At 55.3% G+C, this 19885-nt stretch overlaps 1 protein-coding gene across 1 annotated transcript in view; it reads right to left on the bottom strand.

Moving 5' to 3' along the window:
• The window catches only part of CPLX1 (complexin 1), a 36670-nt gene extending 16785 nt beyond the window's left edge, over positions 1 to 19885 (bottom strand). The window contains exon 1 of the mRNA XM_068542363.1: positions 19806 to 19885. Coding sequence (XP_068398464.1) covers positions 19806 to 19836 — 31 coding nt within the window. The 5' untranslated portion in view covers positions 19837 to 19885. The remainder of the gene's footprint in view (positions 1 to 19805) is intronic.

Below are 19885 nucleotides of genomic sequence, written 5' to 3'. Positions count from 1 at the left end.
CAGAGTCTCAGTTTGGGAAGATTGAAAAGTTCTGGAAACGGATGTTGATGGCTGCACAGCAATGTGAATGTACTTAATGCCACTGAACTGTACACTTAAGAATAGTTAAGGGACTTCCCTGGTGGTGCAGTGGTTAAGAATCTGCCTGCCAGTGCAGGGGACACGGGTTCGAGCCCTGGTCTGGGAAGATCCCACATGCCGCGGAGCAGCTAGGCCCGTGTGCCACAGCTAGTGAGCCTGCACTCTAGAGCCCGCGAGCCACAACTACTGAGCCCGCGCACCTAGAGCCCGTGCTCCACAACGAGAAGCCACCACAATAAGAAGCCCGCACACGGCAACGAAGAGTCGCCCCTGCTCGCCGCAACTAGAGAAAGCCCGTGCACAGCAACGAAGACCCAATGCAGCCCCACTCCCCCAAAAATAGTTAAAACGGCAAGTTTTATGTCATGTACGTTTTATCACAATAAGAAAAGAGAAAATTTAAATCGATTTATAATCCCATGTCTCACAAAAAAATGTCAGACTGCAGAGACAACCTCAGCATGTTTTCAAAGTAGGAATGAGACCGAGTGTCTGATGGTGTCAGGAAAGCAGACAGCACGACAAACAGGGAAACTGGGAACAAGAGCCCTCCTCCCAACCCTACAGACGTGAAGTTTCTCTTATGCGATAGAAAACACGGGTGAAACTACAGTCACTGCATTTCTGGGAGCTTGAGTTCGATGCGATGCAAGATCCAGTGAGATCTTCGGGGCAGCCAGCCCGCAAACCCCTGGGGCCGTAGGGCCTCACACCTGGGCTCCGGCCTGGGGGTGGGGGGCGGGGGGAGGGCGAGCTCAGCCTACAGCAAGGGCACCGCCCTATAGAGGCGGAGCTTCAAACACCGCGGACGTGGACAGGCAGGCTGCTGGGGTCGAGGGGACGGGAAAAGGGTACAAAGATACGCGAATTCAGGAAAAAATGAGGGAGAATCAGCTGCATTAGACATTAGACGTTAGAGTGATCAAATAACACCTTTACACTCTATCCATATACTTGAAAACCTGCGTGAAGTAGATTTTCTAAAAAATGTTGTCAAAACTCAGAACTGTGTCTAAGAATTCACAGATGCATTCTTTCAAACAGTCAAGAAACAGATAATTCCTACGATGTTTAGAATGTTCTTGGAAGGGAGGAGAAGAAGGAAATCCTCCTGGCTATTTCTGTGAAATCAGCACAAGAACGATGCCAAAACTCGGCTGGGGTGGGCCAGGCTCCCACGGAAACAGCAGTGCCAAATGCTAAGCCAGACATGGGACTGAAGGTTGGCATTTCTTACAGAATTCTACAGAAAAGGTTCGTTTTAGGGAGGCAAAGGTGGCCCGATCAGAAAGCAGTTATGTGCCGACGCTGTCGGGCCCCCAGCCCACCTGGTGCGGCAGGGGCCGTGCGCCTGTTCCCAGCCCCCGCCCAGGGTCCCGGCACGGCCTCTCCCTTCCTCTCCGGTGGAGGGTGCTGAGCTGATGGGCCGCCCCGCAGGCACGAGGGCAGGGGCTGAAGCTCTCACTGTCCCCGGCCTGCCTGGAACCCGCCTCAGGCGCCGTGGTCCACACACTTGACCATCCCAACGGCAGGCGTCCTCGGTAACACAGCCCACCTTAAAGCAGCTTAATGGAGGCGTAGCGGCCATACTATAAATCACGCAATTAGACAAACACGCATATCCGTGGAGCCATCACCAAAGTCATGATACTGGACACGTCCGTCCTCCCGAAGTTCCTGGTGGCCCCGTGTAATTCCTCCCACCAAACCACGTGCAGACGACCTCTGGTCTCCTCTCTGTGCCTGCAGGTCACTCCCCAGAATCTTATATAAACACAGTCACAGCACAGGCGGCCAGCGTGGGAAGGGGCCGGCTGCTCCCCGAGGTGATCTTTGCTGAGTGCCCACCGCTCCTTCCCCTTTAGGGCTGCGAGGGTGAGCACCGAGGGTGTGTCCAGTCACCGGTAACGGACACTGGGGAGCTTCCAGTTTGGTCTTTGTGGCTAAAGCCGCACGGACAAGTCTTTGTGTGCGTGCCTGCTTCATTTGTCGCGGGGGGATACCCACGAGTGGACACGGAGTCGTATGGCAAACTGTTTTCCAAAGTAGCTGTACCATTTTAAACTCCCACCAGCGTGTACGGGGGCTCCCATTTCCCCGCGTTCCCGCCAACACGTGCGCCTAACTGTCCCTGAAGTTCTAACCACCGTGGTGGGTGCGAAGCAGCCACCGCACTTCTCTCCTGAACAGGGATGTGAAGCATCTTTTATGTGCTTAGTAGCTATTTTTGTATCTCTTTTGATGGAATCCCTTTTCAAATCGTTTGCACACTTTCAAAAATGCTCTTTTTATTTTGGAACAATCTTAGATTTACAGAAAAATTATGAAGAAAGACAGTACAGAGAGTTCCCCCGTGCCCCGCAAACACGTGACATTAGAGCAGTGCAACTGTCACAATCGAGGAGCCCACGTCAATAACGTTATTATTAACTGATTTCCATAGTGTCTGCCTGAGGTTCCCTCTCTGTTCTGGGATCCCATCCAGGGACCATATACGTCAGTCATCACATCTCCTTAGGCACCTCTGGGCTGCGACAATTTCTCAAACTTTCCTTGTTTTTGATGACCTGGCCAGCTTTGAGGAGTGCTTTTTGGGAATTTTGTATGTCTCTCAGTTAGGATTTGTCTGATGTTTTTCTCTTGATTAGACTGGGTGATGGGTTTGGGGAGGAGGACCCCAGAGGATGCAGTGCCCTTCTCATCCCCTCCCATCCCATCTAGGTCATACTCTCGTTGTGACCTGCCACCTCGATCTCCCAATTTGAGCTGAGGGCTATGGTCCACCTCCTTGAGCTTCTGCCCATTTCTTTCTTTCTTTTTTTTTTTTAAAGTCATGTGCATGATATATACATATATATTTAATAGATTTATTTTATTTATTTATTTATTTACTTATTGGCTGTGTTGGGTCTTCGTTGCTGCGCATGGGCTTCCTCTAGTTGCGGCGAGCGGGGGCTACTCTTCGTTGTGGTGCATGGGCTCCTCATTGCGATGTTTTCTCTTGTTGTGGAGCACGCACCCTAGGCGCGCAGGCTTTAGTAGTTGTGGCGTGCGGGCTTCAGTAGTTGTGGCTCGAGGGCTCTAGAGCACAGGCTCAGTAGTTGTGGCGCATGGGCTTAGTTGCTCCGTGGCATGTGCGATCTTCCCGGACCAGGGCTCGAACCCGTGTCCCCTGCATTGGCAGGTGGATTCTTAACCACTGCACCACTAGGGAAGCCCCTTCTGCCCATTTCTTGATTGGGTTGTTGATCTTATTATTGAATGGTAATTGTTCTTTATATATTCTGGATACAAGTCCAATTTTATTAATCTTCTTAACTAACTCTTTTCATCCCCACCCCCCATTTCATTAATTTCTATTTTGATATTTATTTCCTTTCTTCTACTTATTTTGGGTTTCATTTGATTTTCTTTTCCTAGTTTCAGATGTCAGAAGTTGAAGTTAAGGGACTTTCCTGGTGGTCCAGTGGCTGGGACTCTGCACTCCTAGTGCAGGGGGCCTGGGTTCAATCCTTGGTTGGGGAACTAGATCCCACATGCCACAACTAAGACCCGACACAGCCAAATAAAATATAAATAAATAAATATTTTTAAAAAAAGAAGTTGATCATTTGAGACTTTTCTTCAGTTCTAATGAGGTGTTTAGTGATATAAATTTCCCTCTAAACATGACTTTCCTGAATCCCACAAATTACCTTTTTAAAATTTCCATTCAGTTTACAATAATTTCTAATTTCCCTCTTGATCCCTTCTTGGCCCCATGGGTTGTTTAGAAGTGTGTTGTTCAGTTTCCAAATACCTGGGGGGAGTTCCCAGGTATCTCTCTGTTATGTACTTCTTGTTTCATCCCAGTGCGGACAGAGAACACATTCTGAATGACTGGAATCTTTTACGTTTATCGAGACTGGTTTTGTGGCCAAGAGTAAGGTCCATCCTGGTAAGTGCTCTGTGAGCTGCCATCTGAAGTGCCTGTAGAATAAGGTCCATCCTGGTAAGTGCCCTGTGAGCTGCCATCTGAAGTGCCTGTAGAATAAGGTCCATCCTGGTAAGCGCCCTGTGAGCTGCCATCTGAAGTGCCTGTAGAAGCAGCTGGCCAGGTCAGCTGGCAGTTTGCTCAGGTCTGTGCGCCCTTCTGAGCGTCACCGCCCGAACCTGCAGGTTGTCTGTTTCTCTTCTAAGTTCTACCGGTTTTTGCTCACATGTCTTGAAGCTCAGTTATTACTTGTAGAAATGGTTGGGACTGTGGTGTCCTCTTCATTAACTGGCTCCTTTCTCACTAGGACAGGGCCATCTTCACCCTTGGTCACAATCTTTGCTCTGAAATCTACTCTGTCTGACATTGATGTGGCCCCTCCAGGCTTCTTTTGATTAATATTAACATGGCTTCTCTTTTTCCATCTTTTTACTTTTCCCTTATTTGTGTCTTTATATTTCACGTGGGTTTCTTATAGGCCTCATAAAGTTGGGTCTTGATTTTCTACCCAATCCAACGTCTCCACCTTTTACGAGAATGCTCCCAAGAGGAAGAGCAGAAAAAGCTACAGATCAGCAGGCACCCCTGAGAATAAGAAGAAGGGACAACCTCGGTTGTGGGGAAAGTTATCCTCAGACTAAACATGTCTCTGATGATACCTAACAAAGCTTAAAAACAAGACAGGAAAGAATCAAACTGTCTCTGAATAACCTGATCACATATTGAACAAAGTGAGTATATTTAGGAAAACAAAAATATCCAGCAGTGACAGGGTGAACTAAGTCACAATGTGTGGCATCCAGTGAAAATTTTCCAGGCGTGCAAAGAAGTGGGAAAACACAAACCATAACGAGGAAGCACTGACAGAGCTGACTATATAAATACGTATAGTGAAAACATCTAGAACATCATAGAGTTAAATGGCAAATGACAAACACGGAATGGTAAATAACAGAAAATTCACCTAAAATGTACAAATCATAAATAATGGCAAATACTGGGTATTCAAAAATTTTGCTGAGTGAATGAAAGATGTTAAATCACACTGTTATCCCCAAAATGTAATTAAAAATGAGATCAACTTTATCCATCCAATCAGCAATAGTTTGACAAAACCCCATGTTGGGGAGTGTGTGTGTGATCTGCATGGTGGAGCCTGGCTGTGGCATATTTTAGCGAGATCTACTTAGAGGGCAGCTTGGAAACGTGTGGCAGAAGATTAGCCGTGCACATCCTTCTGCCGTATTGTATTCATGTCAACAAAGATACCGCGTGCTATTGGTACCACGTATAAAATAGATAACTAATGAGGACCTACTGTATAGCTCAGGGAACTCTACTCAGTGCTCTGCGGTGACCTAAATGGGAAGGAAATCCAAGAAAGAGGGGATAAGGACTTCCCTGGTGGAGCAGTGACTAAGAATCCGTCTGCCAATGCAGGGGACACGGGTTCGATCCCTGGTCCAGGAAGATCCTACACGCTGTGGAGCAGCTAAGCCCGTGTGCCACAACTACTGAGCCTGCGTGCCACAACTACTGAAGCCCGCGTGTCTAGAGCCTGTGCTCCACAACAAGAGAAGCCACTGCAACGAGAAGCCCACACACCGCAAGGAAGAGTAGCCCCCGCTTGCCACAACTAAAGCCCGCGCGCAGCAACAAAGACCCAACACAGCCAAAAATAAAGAAATTTTTTTAAAAAGAGGGGATATATGTATACGTATGGCTGATTCACTTTGTTGTACAGCAGAAACTAATGCAACATTGTAAAGCAACTACACTCCAATAAAAATTAATTAAAAAAACCAAAACACAAGGATATCGTGGTTTCCTGAAGGCCCCCCTCTGCAGCCACAGCACTGCCACCTGAACACAAGAAACCACCTGAAAGACAAAGCTCCTGCTTGACTTCTCTCCCACGCGGCGCCTCTTGAGGCCTCACGTTTAGTGTTTGTTTACCTGGGTTTTGTTTATCTGTTTCCGACACTAGAATGTACACTTCATCAGATAGAGACTCTCTGTCTGTGTGTCTGGCTTAAGGTTAAGAACTCAATAAATATATATTGATTGACAGGATGTAAGTGCAGGAATGCCCGCTGCAACACTGTTTATAAGTGCAAAGAGGCTGGACGTGTGATGCACAACATTAGGTACTGGTTAAGTCAATGGTAGTGAATTCATTCAAGTGCAATGACAGGCGTCTTAATACCAGACGTCCCAATGCCAGGAGTCCCAGTGGCAGGCGTCCTAACACCAGGCATCCTAATGCCAGGCATCCTAATACCAGGCATCCTATGCCAGGCATCCTAATACCAGACATCCTAATGCCAGGCATCCCAACACTAGATGCTGTAATACTACTTATCCTAATACCAAGCATCCTAACCAGGTGTCCTAATACCAGGCATCCTAATACCAGATGCCGTAATACTACTTGTCCTAATATCGCCGTACCTCGTTTTACTGTGATTTGCTTTATTGTGCTTTGCAGATACTATGTTTTTCACAAATTGAAGGTCTGTGGTAGCCCCGCATCAAGCAAGACTACTGGCACCATGTTTTCAATAGCATTTACTCACCTCCTGTCTCTTGTCACATCCTGGTAATTCTCACAATGTTTCAGACCCTCTACCAGCAAAAAAGATGACGACTCACTGAAGGCTCGGACGGTGGTCAGCATTTCTTAGCAGGAAAATTCTTCAATCAAGATGTGTACACGGGGCTTCCCTGGTGGCGCAGTGGTTGAGAATCCGCCTGCCAGTGCAGGGGACACGGGTTCGAGCCCTGGTCTGGGAAGATCCCACATGCCGTGGAGCGACTGGGCCCGTGCGCCACAACTACTGAGCCTGCGCGTCTGGAGCCTGTGCTCCGCAACAAGAGAGGCCGCGATAGTGAGAGGCCCGCGCACCGCGATGAAGAGGGGCCCCCGCTTGCCGCAACTAGAGAAAGCCCTCGCACAGAAACGAAGACCCAGCACAGCCATAAATAAATAAATAAATCAATAAATAAATAAATAAATAAATAGACCCCAAAAATTAAAAAAAAAAAGATAGGTACACTGTTCTTTTTAGACATAATGCTATTGCACACTTAACAGACTACACTGTAGTGTAAACACATCTTTTATTTGTACTGGGAGACCAAAAAATTCACACAACTCACTTTATTGCGATACTCTTTATTGCGGTGGTCTGCAACCAAACCCGCAATATCTCTGGGGTCTGCCTGCACTGGTCTTCCCGACACCCGGCGGGCTCACTCCAGCTAACCCTGTGCTCCATGTCCTAATTCCAGGAGGTCTAACAACTGACGGTACCGTGTTCTAGTTAAACATGCTGGATCGAACGCACGTGCTTATCTACGCCGCTTTCCACAACCCCACTAAAACTGGAGCAAGGAAATGTAAAAGTATAATTCCACAAGGACAAACAGAACAGGAGAGGAGAGAACAAGGTAGCCGAGGTATCCAGTTTGGGGAAATGGAGAGCAGACGTGCAGGCGGCACCCAAGCAAGAACGGTGGGAGAGGCCAAGCTGATGTGCTGGCAGAACCCAGCACGACTCTGGGATCAGAGGCGCTAGGCCCTGGGGGAGGTGGGGCGCGAGGGAGGGGCTGAGGTCCGCATGAGGGGCACCTGCGCTCCACGCCCTGGGGACCAACCACCCAAGCGGCAAGGGGGAATCAAAAACCCGTTTCGCTGGAGAAACTGAACCAGAGCCCCTCCAGGGTCAGACCAGTCTCAGGCACTGTGGGGGCAGAGGTGACGCATCCACCTGCAGACAGGGGTCAAGGGGATATTTGTTTCCCGAACTTGGGGACCTCACCAAGCCCCCACCCACTGCCCTGCTCACGGAACCCGCCATCCAGCCACGCAGAATCTGCTTCTGGAGAAATGCAGCCACGCCCCGCAACAAGACGGAAAGACGCTACCATCTGGGGCTCTCCAAACGTAAAAGCCAGCTTCCCACATGTTTCTCCCACAGGTAAGCCAGAAGTCCCCCACAGCACACAGGACCTCAGCCAGGCTTTCAGAACTCACCCAGAGAGCCCCCAGCATGAAGATGGCACCCAGACAGGCAAGGGTGCTCAGAGGAGACAGGACAAGGGCCAGGGGAACTCTTGAAAGGGAGGGCGTTCAGAAGGCATGGAGGAGATTTTGGAAGTTAAAAATGTAAATGCAGAAATGAAAATTCAGCTGAAGAGTTAGAAAATGAAAGTAAGGAAATATCCCAGCAAGTAGAACAAAAGATAAGGAGATGAACAACGGGAAAGAAAACACGAGGAAACAAGAGAATCAGAGCAGAGTGGGCCGGAGCTGAGAGGGGCCGGTGAGGGACCAGCAAGGAGGCAGCCAGAGCCCTGTCCCCAGGCTGAGTAAGTGCACCCGAGGGGGATGAAAGAAGACCTACAGCAAGGTCCTGAGAGCTTGAAATTTCAAAATGCCAAGTCAAAGAGGAAACTGTAAAAGCCTCCAGAGAGAAAAGCAAACTGGTCATGTAAAAAGCACTGGAAGTGAGAAGAGCATGGGACTTAATAGCAGCTTTAGAACCTGCAAGACAACTGAAAAAAGGTTTCACAATTCCCAGGAGGAAATGCTTTAAAATCTACAACTTTATACCCAGCCCAACTGGCAGTTATGCCCCGAGGCAGAATAGACTCCACGGCCCTCCCGCGCGCCCTCTGTTGGAAAGTTCCCAAAGGCCCCGCAGGAGAGGAGCAAGGAGAGGGGCCTCGTCCATGAGGCGGGGACAGCGCACAGTGCCGAGGGGGCGGAATGTGCCCGAGTCCCGGGCAGCAGCTCCAGCAGTTTGTCTGGGACCTTCAACCACGTGGCAATATCGTGAGGGGGTGGGGCTGCTGGAGCACGGGAAGAGTTAGAGAGAACACAGAACATCAGACAAACAGGAAACGAGATACGTGTTAACTCAGGGCAAACCACAGGTTCAGGAGGAAAGAGCGTCGTCAAGGCGCCTGTTGCCGAGGGGACATGGGGGGAGGGGAAGGAGGTCTCTCCCAGCTCAGGGCCCCCCCCCCCCATCCAGGAAACCAGCAGAATGTCTGAGATGACCCATGAGCGCATTACTGAGGAACAGCGGGGACGCGTCCACGAGGACCGCTCCTTGCTGGCACTTTCCGTTCCAATGGGCTCCTCGGGTCTGGATTCGAATTATACCTGCAGCCCCGCCTCTGCCAGGAGGATGGGAGGAAGGGGGGCAAACATGTACAAACTGTTCCCGGAACTTGGAGTTAAGTCTGCACTGATTCTGTAGCGAATCACCCAAAGGGCGAGTTTCGTCTAAACCTGTCTACACGACAGACGGAAACTTCCCTGAAACACGCACTGTTCAAAGAGCTGCTGTCAGGAAACAACGCTGTCCAGCGTTTTCTGTCTGCAGCTGTTTTAAACCACAGTCACCGTGGCAGGCTGATCCTCCTCCCCCAGCTTTGGAATAGCCAGCTGACCCCCAAACTAGTTCTAATAAATGGACAGCATAAAGAACTTTGCAGAGTCTTTTAAAATTAGAAACAGATCTGAAGGCATTTCTCCTGGAAAAAAATAATATTATTTCAAATAAGTAATGAGTGATTCTAGCAGATGAGTTTGAAAGCAATGCGGTGTCTCAATTTTCCATATCACTTCTTTATGCTTTTCTGTATTATTTCAATTCCCTACAATGAACATTTATTAATTTCATGGTAGGAAAAAAACCCACTTTCACGTTAAAAAAGAAATGCGGATAAATACCTCAACAAATTGAATGCAAAGATAAAAATACGTTTACGTATTAAGAAAACCTGGGCTGTAATACCAATCCTCCAGATCGAAATCACAAAGAACAGAGGTGGGTGTGGGTGAAGGCCGGACGGAGGAGCTCACAGAACTGCTGGGAGGACTTGGCAAGAGCTTGAAACACACAGCGTCGCTCCTGACAGCAACAATTAGAGCTTGAATAATATTTTCAAAGGGCGTGCGGGTTCCAAAACACTGCAGGAGGTTTTTAAAAAGAAAATTTAGCCCGTGTATTAAGATTAAATAAGTGAAATAGCAAGGAAGCATTTTAAAAAGGTGAAAGTTAAGGTGACACAAGTTGGATCAGACGTTAATTGTGATGACACACATTCAACAGTTAGTGTTCTTGCAAAGCGAAACATAAAGCGACGCCCCTCAAAGACGCCCACCCCGCTGCCCTGTGGAGGGTGCTTGGCCTGAGGGGCCTGTGGCCGGGGTCCGCGGGCACCGCCTGCCTGGCCTGCGTCAGACTCTCCTCGACACCCCGGGCCAAGGAGCAGACCAGCGTCCAAGGAGCAGCCAAACCTGCCTCGCCCCCGTCCACTGCTCATCATCCACCGCCCGGGGCCCAGCTTCCGAACGCCTGCCCAGCCGCACTCCCACCCGCTGACCAAGCTCCGAAGGAACCGGAGGAGGGCGAGTGGGCTTTCTGCCTCATCCTAGCCGGCAGACAGGGCCCACCCCCTCCTGAGTGTCTCTGCCCAGCCCTCGGGGACGGGAGGCACAAGGCACGGGCCCTGTCTCACCCTGCTGACCACCATGCTCTGGCCCCAGGCCTGGCGGCCTCGCCTCCTGAAGCTGGCCGAGGGGCACGGCCGGGGGGCTGGCCGGCTGGCTGGTCACGTGGAAGGTCCCCGCTCTAGTCTTGACTAAGTCAGACCCCGGCCTGCACTGCCCTCATCTTCTGCGGTGCTCCTCCTGCTTCTGTGGCCTTGGAAACCTCTCTTGCTGGTCTGGGGCACCGGTCAGATGTTCCACACCCGTCGGGGAGAGGCCCCAGGCCACCGCTGTCCCTGCCTGCTAAGCCGGGTGCCAGGTGGCGCGTCTGGTCTTGGCTTCAGGAGGGGACACATGGAGACAGAGGCGAGATGAAAATGCCGATTAGCGAGTCCAAACAGAACCAGGATCTGAGACAGATGGCGCGGCCGCCGGCTTCCTCGCGCCTGGACCCCAGCTCCCCTGCGCTCACCCGCTGCCCAGTCTGCCAGGGGAGGGGCACAGGGCCAGGGGGAGGGGCCCAGGCCCTGAGGCCACCTGAGGCGGGAGCAGAGGCTTGCGAGCTTCTGCCCCCCAGCAGCCCCTCCTAGCCACCTCCACGCAGGCCCGGTGCCAGGTGCACAGACCCCCTTGACCACAGCCCGATGCACAGCTGGGGTGGGACGGCGAGGCACGGGGGCACCGGGGTGTTACCGTGTGGGGACTCAGGGACCCGGCCGTGTCTGCTCCTGCGCAGGGCGGGCTCCGCCAGCAGGGTGTTGGCAGGCAGCAGCCCGTGGACCAGGCGCAGAGCAGACCCATTTCCAGAGGCTTCCTTCTGAAGGACGCTAAGCGCAAGATGGTCCTCGGCCCCAAGGACCCTCCAGGGCCTGAGGCTGGCAGTCTGCTGGGGCTCTGCCCTCACCTTCTGTTAAACTGTTTCTATTCTCCTTGCTTCCTCCTCCTGCCTGCAGCCCTTGCACTTCTTCCTCTCCCAAGAGGCCCCCCACCTGTGGCCTTCCCGCCAGTTCTTGGGCCGCTGGGGGCCAGAGGGTGAAGGCAGAGGCCTGGGGCTGAGGCGGCCTGGGGTGCACGCGATGGACAGCACGCTCTTGGTGAAGCCCACCTCCCAGCGCAGGAAGCAAAGCTCAGCACGCGGTTCTGACGTTTCCGCTCGGACAAGGCCACGGCTTTCCCAGGGAGATGTTAGGAACAGCCATAGCACCGAAAGATGCAGAGCCGGGGCTGCTCCAGCCAGCTGCCCGACCCCAGGGTGCTTGACCTTCCGAGTCGCAGTCTGCACTGGCACCCAGCACCCAGCACTAGCACTCAGGATCCAGCCCACAGCACCCTCGTCACCCAACATGCAGCACCCTCAGAACTCAGCGCATAGTACCCAGCACCCAGCACTCAACATGCTGCACTCAGCACCTAGCACCCAGCATTCAGCACCCAGCACTAGCACTCAGAATCCAACCCACAGCACCCTCGTCACCCAACATGCAGCACCCTCAGAACTCAGCGCATAGTACCCAGCACCCAGCACTCAACATGCTGCACTCAGCACCTAGCACCCAGCACTCAGCACCCAGCACTAGCACTCAGAATCCAGCCCACAGCACCCTCGTCACCCAACATGCAGCACCCTCAGAACTCAGCGCATAGTACCCAGCACCCAGCACTCAACATGCTGCACTCAGCACCTAGCACCCAGCATTCAGCACCCAGCACTAGCACTCAATCCAACCCACAGCACCCTCAGAACTCAGCACAGAGCACCCAGCTCTCAACATGCTGCACCCAGCACCCAGCACTAGCACTCAGGATCCAGCCCACAGCACCCTCGTCACCCAACATGCAGCACCCTCAGAACTCAGCGCATAGTACCCAGCACCCAGCACTCAACATGCTGCACTCAGCACCTAGCACCCAGCATTCAGCACTCAATCCAACCCACAGCACCCTCAGAACTCAGCACAGAGCACCCAGCACTCAACATGCTGCACCCGGCACCCAGCACTAGCACCCAGAACCCAACCCTCAGTACCCTCAGCACACAACACGCAGCACCCTCAGAACTCAGAACACAGCACGCAGCACCTGGCACTCAGTGCCCAGTACCCTAAGCCTTCCGCTGGCCCCCAAGGAGGGGCCTGGCCTCAGACACGACAGTTCATGGTCTAGTCCAGGGGACCAAAAGGGACCCATAGGGTGGGACGGGGGCTCTCCCCGACCCTGCCGGGCTGCCCCCCTAAGAAGCAGCCAGAGGTCCTGACTGATCCCTGCAGGGGTGAGAGAAGCCGCATTCTACCCTGTCCAGGAGATGAGAACAGTGAGGGCAAAGCTGGAAAACAGTGATCTGTACAGAGCCCAAGCACAGGCAGGCCAGGAGGAGGCTCTGGAGGGACCCCAGCCAGAGTCCCCCGCCCTCCCCGCAGACAGGATCCGGGGGCTCTGAGCAGCCGACAGCCAACGGCAGGAGCCTCAGGAGGACCCCATTCTCCTCTCCTCTGCCACGTGGAGCAGGAGCCCGGAGGGGGGCCGCCCTAGGGAGGGGCCGCTCGGAGCTGCCAGGAGCCCCCTCCCCTGATCTGCTTTGACCTGGGTTTGGGTTCACGAGGCAGAGGTCTCTGAAACTTTGTCAGCATTGGGATTTGCCTGGACTTGATGCTGGCTCGGAGGTTTTCATTAAGTCCCTGCCTGCTCTGTAAAATGTCCCAGCATTAAATGCAGGGCGACCCGGAGCCAGCCTGGCAGCCTCCGACGTCAGCACAAGATTACTGAGAGCTCGTCACGCAGGAACTATTCAAACAAGCGCTTTAATCCCAACCAGAACTCCTCGCCAACCAAGGCAAAAAATAAAAGACTTTATGCGTTGAAGTGCATTATATGCAGTTTATTCCCTGGTTGGGGCTAAAGCATTTATAACTGAGTGGCGGCTGAATCACCAGGAGTGCCCTCTCCTGAGGGAAGGGCTGTCCAGGGCTTCGGGAGAAAAGGCAGTTTCTCCGAAGTGCCCTTTCAGCCTCTACGAGACAAGGGGTAAGAAGCGTCTTCACTGAGCCCCATGAAGTAAGCTAGCACTTTCTCGATCCAACATGGCATCTGGGAAGCCCATTCTGAATGAAAATTGGTATTTTATCTTCAAGTATTTGCCAGCCGCCTGTGGAGGAGGAGCCCGGCTCTCAAGGGTGAGCAGGGGAAGGAGGAGGCACCTCTGCCCTCTGAGAGCTCATGGTCTGGGGCTCCCGCACCTGGAAATCAAGGTTTCCCAAGCTGATGCACACTGTGCTGCCTTGTTTGGAGGGTGATGTGCCTCCTTGGCCCTCACCTTCTTCCCAGACCTTCTTGCCCAAGACACAGAAATGGAAACCATCTACAAGATTCCATAGACACACTCGCCAAGCAGACAAAGGGACTGTCTCCTTCTTCCTCCCCTAAGTGTATACGTGATGCTGGAGCAGCAGCAGCCACTTTGTGACCGTGAGGAGCAAGCTGACTGCTCCACTAGGATGACAGGAGCACAACGGAAGCCAGAGCCAGGTCCCTGATGGCACCACTGAGCAGCTGAACCACTTCCTGACACCTCATCATGTGAAAAAAACAAACTTCGATTCAAAGCACTCTCTGTCTGGTTCTCTGTAATCTGAGTCAAAAGCATTTTCCCCAGTGCAGAATTCTCAAGTTTCCCCCCCCAATCTGCTCCTTTCCCTGCAGCACAGCTCAGCTTGTGATGCTCATCCTACCAGATGCCAGAGAACTGGCCTCGCCTGGCCAGTGTCCCAGCAGAGCAGCCCTGGGCATGTGGGAGGCCCCTGATAAACAGAGTGAACCCTGAAACAGACAGACAGGGCAGGGGAGCCTGTGGGACCAGCCCAGGCCTCAGGACCTGGGTCTGGGACAGGATGGGGACGCCTGGCCTCGCCCTCGATGTAGAGTCCCATGGGTGGACATTGGGGGCCGGGACAGGACTGCCTCTGCGGCCCTGACCTGAGGTCCTAGGAGGCGAGGCAAGGGAGGGTCTGGGGAAGAGCCATGTCTGACCGGCAGAGACCTCAGGAGCCCCAGTTCTGGGCCCCCCAAGCAGTTGCAGACAGGCCTCAGCTGGGCGCTGTGGAGTTGGCAGCAGGGAAGGGGGGCTCCGGCTGCTGCACAGGAGAGGAAGGAGGCCCCCAACAGCCCAGGGGTGGGGGAGGTGCTGGCCCTGAGGGAGGGGGTCCCCTGCCCAGGGCTTCTGGCTCACAGAGGGGGCTCTCCCTCATGTGAGCCCCGAGGTGGGCGCTGCCCCCCCTTCTCCTGGATCTGGTCCCCGTGGCCCCTAGACATCTGGGAACTGATCCCCACGAGACCCCCGAGGTGTCCCGGCCAAAAGCACATAGCCCACCACCAGCAAGGAGTGGAGGCCCCCGGCCCAGGCTCTCCCTGGGGGGTGTCAGTAGAGCACTTTCCCTCCCTCCATGCAGGTCTGGGTGATAGAGCCCCTGCTGCCCGCACACGCGCAGACGTGCCGGCCTCAGGACAGCGGCTGGTCATTCCCTCGTCCTCCCCACGCACCAGGCACGGGCCCCCTGCCCTCCCGCTCCCCGAGAGAGGGCAGCCTCTCAGCTGAGCCCAGGCCAGCCTCCCTGCCCGCAGGACGGGCCCAGGGCCGACTCACCGCAGGACACCATCCACACTGACCGAGCCCCTGGATGTGGCCAGGGCAGACCTGAGCTCGGGGAGAAGACCCCTTAGGCTTGGGCACTGGGCTGCCTTCCAAGCCCGTCCCAGCCCCTCCGGCCCCTGGACCTTTGCATGTACTGTGTCCCATTCCGTCTACTCCTCCTTGGAGCCCACCTCGGACATGCCCTCCTCCATGAAACCCTCCCCTACCCCTCACCAGCCCTGAGGACCTAAGCATGTTCCAGACACAAAACATGCCACACTGAGCAGAACAATGGGACAGACAGCCACGAACCGGGTCACTTGGGCCAAAATAGACACACTGCTCCTGATTTAGTCTGATGGGCGTCTACAGGGACCACGTTAACCCGACAACTGCCCACGCTCTTGTCCACGAGGTAAATATAGCTCCAGGGCCATTTGCCACTTCCTGGTCTTGGGGGAAAACAGTTTCTTCAAATTATACCCTTGAGGACCCTGAGTCCCAGATCTGTGCAGATGTGGCCGGAGGGCCTGGCCCTGGCTCAAGGCCACTTTGCCGCAGACAAGCTCCCAAGCCATCACGTGACTGTGCATCAGTGTTTTCTTCTCTTGGGGATGGAACGCTGGCTCATTTAAACGTGGGGGTGTGTTGATGGATCTCAGGAGGCCCAAGACCCGTCAAGTCCTCCAGGACGTTTCTCTCGGGGAGAACAAGTTTGCCAATAGCTGCTCACTTTCCTCGACTACTTGGCCCCAGAAGAATGCTCCCTGGCCAGCCCTGAGGGCCCCCAGCTCCCTGGCCTCAGGGCAGAAGCCAGCAGAGCCATGTCCCAGGGATCACATCTTCTGAGTCTGAAGGAACCCAGGCGCCCTGTCAGTCCACGGAGAACTCAGGCCCTAAGAGCAGACACTCCAGGGGCCCCGCCCGGTCCCACGCGGGCTGCGTCGAGAGAGAGGGAGAGAGAGAGGTGGGCCCTGAGAAGAGCCCTCCAATGTCCACTCCAGGGGCCCAGAGGCCGGGCGTCTGCGCAGACCCTGCCATCTCACCTGTCCCTTCCTCTGTGGCCCACGCCACCCACCTGCTCTCAGAGGAACAGCTCGAAGCCGGGAGTCTGCGTGAAGTCACGATTTGGGGCCGCTGGCCTTGCTGAGACGTGACAGGGCAGGACAGCTGATGTGTCAGCACCTGAGTCCCACTGTTCACCACCAACAGCCGGGCTGCGGACAGCCCCCGCCCCCACGCCCGCAGCCTGCAGCCCACCTGCCGGCCCCTCCCAGCGGCCCTCCCCCGCCTGCCCGCACCGCCCCCGGCGGCCCCTCGTCACCACGACGTGACACCTCCGCATCAACCCCCCGTCCCTTCCCTCCAGCAGTAGGTGCCCCCGAGTTCCGTGCCTGCTCCCACGTGGCCTGTGGTCCCCAGAGAGGTGGGCTCTGCGTCCGACCAGACAGGCCAGTGGAGGAGAGGGCCCTCAGCAGGGTCCCGCGGCAGCCACAGCGGCAGAGCCAGAAGCCCGCCAGCAGGGCAGGGGCCCCAGTACGGGCTTGCCCGGGGCCCAGCCCCGCCTCGTGGTGCCCGGATCGTGCTGACAAGCAGGACGGACGGGGCAGAGGCTGCCGGTGGAGCGGAGACCAGACGACTGAGGGAGTGAGAGGCGTGTGTGCCCCGGACAAGCCCCGTCAGCCCTCCCCGGAACGCTCAGCGCTCGAGGGCGCTGGAGGGGGGCTGAACACGTCAGGGCCAGACGGGTGGAGGCCAGAGGTGTGGAGGGCGTGCACCTGTCCACGGCCCTGCAGGTCCCAGGCAGGTCCCAGGCTGGGCTCCTCCTAAGAGCCCCAGAGTGGACCAGGCTGGGCAGACACAGGCCTGCGCCTCGGGGGCTGTGGGTGCCCCGTCTGTCTGTCTGTGTGACGCGGGATTCCTGAGTCCCACAGCTGCTATCCCCGCCAGGCAGTCATCTGGAAACCTCTGCCCCAACAAAGGGCTTGCCTGAGATGCAGGGCCAGGCAGATGGCCCAGCTTAATTAGGGCGCACGGAGTCTTGTCCCCAGCGTGGCAAGCAAGGCCTGCCCGGGGCTCCTTCCAGGCCCGTCTCTCCTCTCATGTCCGCTGTGAACCTTTCTCTGAGTGAGTGTGTGTGTGTGTGTGGATGTGTCTCTGCTTCTCGCCCTGACTCTATTTCTCAGTTTGTTTCTAATACATCCCTGTCTCTGTGTGCCTCTCTGTCTGCCTGTCTCTCTGTTTGTCTCTGTCTCTACCTGTCTGTCTCTCTATGTCTATGTCTGTCACTGTCTGTCTCCCTGTGTCTGTTTTTCTGTCTCTCTGTTTCTGTCTCTCTGTTTGTCTGTCTCTCTCTGTGTCTCTCTGTCTCCCTCTCTGTCTGTTTCTCCTTATCTGTCCCTCTGTCTATGTCTCTCTGTCTGTCTGTCTCTGTCTACGTCTCTTTGTCTGTCTCTCTGTCTGCCTCTGTGTCCTGCATTTACACTTCCTGACCTGATTCCTCGGGTTCCCCAGTCTCCATCTCGGCCACCCCGTCTTTTCCATGGTGCTTTCCTCAGCTGTCCTGCTCTGAGCCTCTGATCCCCCAGCCGCCTTCCCTGCCTGACCCCCGCAGCCTGGCTCCCGCTGTCCCGCTCCCGCACCCATCTCCCTCCGGTCCCGTTTCCCCACATCTCTGTGTCTCCAGTGTCAGAGGCATTTCCCTTCGTCTTTTTCTCGGTCTGTCTCTGGCCGTATCCCCTCTGAGTTAGCCTGTCTCTGGACGGCATCCGGGGTTCGTCCCGCCTCTGTGTCCGGGGCTCTGGCCTGTCTCTCTTGGAATCATCTCTTGGTCTCCATCTGTCTCTCACCCACACTCATCCGGAGAGAACAAAATGACGCCCACCGGGGGAGAGAAAACACGGCAACAGAAAGCAAGGCCTCACCTGGAGCAGCCCCTGCCCCCAGCAGCACTGGGGTGCGAATGGGGTGGGAGTTGGGGGGAACGCCGGGTCTGGGGCCCCAGGGAGTAGCTCCTGCCCGAGGGGCCTCCGCTGGCGGCGCCCAGGCTCCCACATCGCTGGTGAAGCCGCCCTGTCACCGCCGCAGGAGAAACTTTGGGCTGACACGGAACAAAGGGAATCCAGGCTGGCAATTACCCAGCTAATTTCAGCTATGCAGACAGCGAAATCAGATATTTCAGTTTTCTTACAAGCCCACCTCGGGGCCTGAATTAGCCACCTAATTAATTACCTGTGACAGCCTGGGACTGGCTGGGTGCAGCCTGGGTCCCTCCTGGTGCCAGGATGCTGCTTGCCCCTGAATCACGTTCCAGTGACGTAACCATTATAATTAGACTCAACCTGCAGCCTATCCTTGACCACGAAGTCAGGAAATGTGGCCCCGGGCCAGGCCCAGACGTCTTTCCATTTAATTTGTGTTGAGTGGAAATGCAGTCACTCTCCAGGAGACAAGCCCACCCGTGGGGCTCCTGTCCTGGGCACGGTGGCACTGGTCCCTCTATCCTGCCCCTCGTTCCTAGCACGAGAGCCCCCATGGTGCCCCACCTCTGGTGAAAAGCTCTCCATCACTCCTGCCAAGAGGTGGCCTTGTCATGCATCACCTGACACGTGCCCGGCTGTGAAAGGCATCAGGTCAGGGTGTGACCCACAGAGGCCACGTATGGCCCCAGGGTGGTCCCGTCGCACAAGGAAGACATCTCTAATGGCAGAATCAGGCAGCGGCCGCCAGCTCCCATCACAGGGAGCTCCCAGAGCTGGCGCTGCACCAGGGGAGCCAGGGTGCACAGGGCCGGCCCCGTGGGCCAGGCTGACCAGGATGCAACTGTGCCAGTGCGGACCTCGATCCACTCCCCCGCCCACCTTCTGGGCCAGGGTCTCAGCTCACTGTCCTACATCATCTTCCTCTCCTGGGCCAGGCTCTCCAGCTGTGGTGATGGCCTTGACCCAAGGAGGCACAGGATTCCTTTCAAAAGCATCAGCAGGGTTGGAAGGGGGGTCCCCTCCCTCAACACACAAAGAGGCTGCACTGCCTTCACGGGGGCGGGGAGGTGGGGACGCAGGTGGGCACACACAAGCTACCCGGGGCCTCTTCTCTCATCCCCTGTGCTCAGCCAGCCCCGGCTCCCTGTGCACGCCGGTGGCCCCTCCCTCGTGACACCACAAAGTCCTTGCTGGATGCCACAGGGCCAGCTCTGCTCCTTACCCTCACTCTGCCTGCTGTGGCCACTCTGCGGCCTCCTGCACCTCTGCTCATCAGAAGCAAAGTCTCCGTGGGGGGCCACCGGATCTGACCAGTGAGACTGACCCCTGGCGCCCCCTGGGGTGTGCTCCCGAGGCTGACGGAGGTGCCGCTGCTCAGCACCATGTGGGGGGCTCCGTCCGGCCACAGCGCACTGGCATGCCTCCTCCCCCACCCCCAAAGCTGGCCAAGGGGATTCAGGACGCACTGCCTTTGGCCCCTCCCTGTTCGTCCCCCCGCCCCACCTTCCATCCCCGGTCCAGAGGGAGCCTGCAGGTGTGATTGCGGGGGTTGTGTGGTGAAGTCCGACGGTGACCATGTGCTGCGTGAGACCCCGTGTGTCTGCGTGCTGCTGGGTGTGCAGGGTGCCCCCCTCTCCCTACCTCCCAGGGCCTGTTTCATCACGAACTCCATGGTGACGGCTTTGAGTTCTCAGCGGCTCCTCGGAGGGTCACAGCTCACA

Source organism: Eschrichtius robustus, chromosome 4 (assembly GCF_028021215.1).
Source record: "Eschrichtius robustus isolate mEscRob2 chromosome 4, mEscRob2.pri, whole genome shotgun sequence".
In the NCBI taxonomy this organism is placed as follows: Eukaryota; Metazoa; Chordata; class Mammalia; order Artiodactyla; family Eschrichtiidae; genus Eschrichtius; species Eschrichtius robustus.
This window is presented reverse-complemented; position numbering and strand designations above follow the sequence as displayed.